The 2,900-nt window shown below is 39.0% G+C and overlaps 1 protein-coding gene across 1 annotated transcript; it reads right to left on the bottom strand.

Annotated features, from left to right (window-relative positions):
• Positions 485 to 2,782, bottom strand: LOC107610505 (heat shock cognate 70 kDa protein-like). The gene is made up of 2 exons (XM_016312555.2): positions 2,423 to 2,782; positions 485 to 2,346 (listed from the first exon to the last, which is right to left on the bottom strand). Exons 1-2 carry the CDS (start codon positions 2,631 to 2,633, stop codon positions 665 to 667), a joined length of 1,893 nt encoding a protein of 630 aa, XP_016168041.1. The 5' UTR covers positions 2,634 to 2,782; the 3' UTR covers positions 485 to 664.

The raw sequence follows: 2,900 nt of genomic DNA, 5'->3' as shown, positions 1-2,900 counted from the left end.
CTGCCAGCGACGGGGTTTGCTCGCGAACAAGGGATCTCCAAAGCAGATGTTCGCGGAGTTGCTGCAAGTTGCAATTTAGACGGCTACACGGCGGGGTGGGGGTTGGTGAGCAATGAGGAGGAGGCGGTGTTTTGGTGGTAGGGTAACACGGTCAAAATGGGTGAATTGGGGGTAATTTCATTTAGGGATTGTAATTAGATTAATTGAGGGTTTATTATTATTTTCAAATAAAATTGGACTAGATAAAAAGCCCATTGTACATATTGTATACAAATATTATTGTCTCCCTAGTGGGACTCTAAATTAAATTTCTATGGGATAATGGGATATGGGACTTCTTATTGAGAATTAGCTGATTAGTCCTTCTTAAAAAGCTTTACGTTGGGCTCTATATATTCTATTTTTATTTCTCATTTCTTTTCATATTTTTAAATTCAATCAATGCAAAAAGGTTTTTCCTGTTGGGATTAGAAGAAATTTCTATCACATTATGCCCATTGCAAACCAGTGCAAGAACACAGCACAGTAAAAAACATGATCAAGTAATGTGAACTATAGGCTAAAATAAGTTAGCATAACGGAAGAGCATTTAAGTCTGAAATATTGTATTCCCTGCCTGGGTCATCGATCAAAACTTGATCCTCACAAAAAGAAACTATGCTAATTAATCCTCATTATCACTTTCTTCATAATCACTGTTAATTTTGTCCATTATTTCATTAGTAACACTCTGCAACTCCATCAAACACTTCTTATACTGATACGTTTCCCCTTGCTCCACCCCATCATTATTAACCATATCTCTGGTCTCTCTAATAGCAGCCATAATCCTCTGTTTATCCATTGCAGAAACCTTAGAGAAGAAGTTCCCATCCTTGATAGCTTTCTTCACTTTATACACACATTCATCCAAAGCATTCTTTGCTTTAACTCTCTCTTTGTACTTCTCATCTTCATCCTTCAACATTTCAGCTTCTTCAATCATTTTCGCAACTTCCTTGGCCGAAAACCTTCCCGTGCCATTATTTATTGTAATCTCTTGTTTCTTTCCGGTGAGTTTTTCCTTCGCAGACACACTCAGGATCCCATCTTCATTTACATCGAAACATATATAGATTGGAAAGCCACGTGGGGCCGGAGGAACATCGAAAGAGAACAATCCAAGCATGTTGTTCTCACTTGCTCTTAACCTCTCTCCTTCATACACATCAACGCAAACTGTAGGTTGGTCATCAGAATCTGTGAAGTATGTTCCTTTTTTCTTTGCAGGAATTGGAGTATTTCTTGGAATCAAAACACTCATGAGATCCCCTTTTATCGATGTTCCCAGCGAAAGCGGAGTAACGTCCATTAAGACCAAGTTCTTCAAAGTCTTACTATCATTGCCTCCCTGACCGTTATTTATCATATAAGCCTGAACGGCGGCGCCATAAGCGACGGCTTCGTCGGGGTTGATACTCTTGCAGAGTTCCTTTCCAGGAAAGAAACTCTGCAGAAGCTTCTGAACTTTGGGGATTCTTGATGAGCCGCCGACAAGAACTAAGTCATGTACATGATTCTTGTCGACTCTGGCATCATCAAGACACCTCTTAACTGTGTCCATACACTTTTCAAATAGATCATCGTTGAGTTTCTCAAACCTGGCACGAGTCATGGTTGAATGGAAGTCAATGCCTTGAAACAAAGCATCTATGTCAATGGTGGCTTCATTGTTATATGAGAGTATTCTCTTGGCTTTCTCACACTCATTTCTCAACCTCCTTAAAGCTTTTGAGTTCCCATTCATGTCTTCTTTGTACTTCCTTTTGAACTCTTTAGCAAGATAACGCACCATTCTATTGTCAAAATCTTCTCCTCCTAAATGAGTGTCTCCGGCGGTGGCCTTAACCTGGTAAGTGTCACCCTTAATTGTAAGGAGTGACACGTCAAGGGTGCCACCACCGAGATCAAAAACAAATACATTGCGCTTTCCGACGCAATTAGGCCTCTTCTGAAGGCCATAAGCAAGAGCCGCAGCTGTAGGTTCATTGATGATCCTCATAACATTTAGGCCGGCAATGGTTCCGGCATCTTTTGTGGCTTTCCGCTGAGAGTGGCTGAAATAAGCAGGGACAGTAACAACAGCATCAGTCACAGGAGATTCCAAAAATGCCCCTGCAATGTCCTTCATTTTTGTGAGGATCATAGATGAAATCTCTTCAGGAGTAAGTTCGTTTTCTTGGCCTTTATAGTTAACAACAATCTTTGGCTTGTCTTCAGCATCGGCTACAACCTTAAACGGCCAAAGCTTCAAATCATTCTCAATAACAGGATCGCTATATTTCCTACCAATCAACCTCTTAGCATCTGTGAAAAGTAGCATTGTAAAGATTTCGTGCTATAAGAACAATTGGTGAAAAAGAAGATGAGATAAAGATAGTACCAAAGACAGTGTTAGTTGGGTTGGTTGAAGCCTGATTTTTGGCAGCATCACCGACCAATCTCTGTGAATTAGTGAAAGCAACAAAAGAAGGGGTTGTTCTGTTTCCTTGATCGTTGTGAATGATCTCGGCGCGAGAATTTCGCTCCTCCCAGATAGCAACACATGAATACGTGGTGCCAAGATCGATTCCTATGGCGTGTTTTTTTGCCATTGTGTTTTACGTGAATTTAGAGATTGGAATTTGAAGAAATAGGAATAGTACTATGGAATACGAACCAAAATTTTCCTATAATACCACATTGAACGGATGAAGATACCTCGGTGCCATAAAATGGATTAATTGTCAATCAACATCAAAAGTCACGATTTAATATTGATCCTCTATATCTATTTGAAAAGATTCAAAATAAATTAAAATTTTTAATATAGTTTATAATTATGATAATAAAAAATATTTATTTTTTAAAATTTTTTAATG

This window comes from Arachis ipaensis, chromosome B08 (genome assembly GCF_000816755.2).
Source record: "Arachis ipaensis cultivar K30076 chromosome B08, Araip1.1, whole genome shotgun sequence".
Classification (NCBI taxonomy): domain Eukaryota; kingdom Viridiplantae; phylum Streptophyta; class Magnoliopsida; order Fabales; family Fabaceae; genus Arachis; species Arachis ipaensis.
Note: the sequence above shows the minus strand (reverse complement) of the source record. Positions and strands in the feature narration are given on the sequence as shown.

Bases quoted from the DNA above. Each gene is read 5' to 3' on its own strand.
- LOC107610505 (XM_016312555.2), bottom strand. From the start codon at position 2,633: ATGGCAAAAAAACACGCCATAGGAATCGATCTTGGCACCACGTATTCA. The intron at 2,347-2,422 runs GTACTATCTTTA...TACTTTTCACAG, and splicing joins CCCAACTAACACTGTCTTTG to ATGCTAAGAGGTTGATTGGT.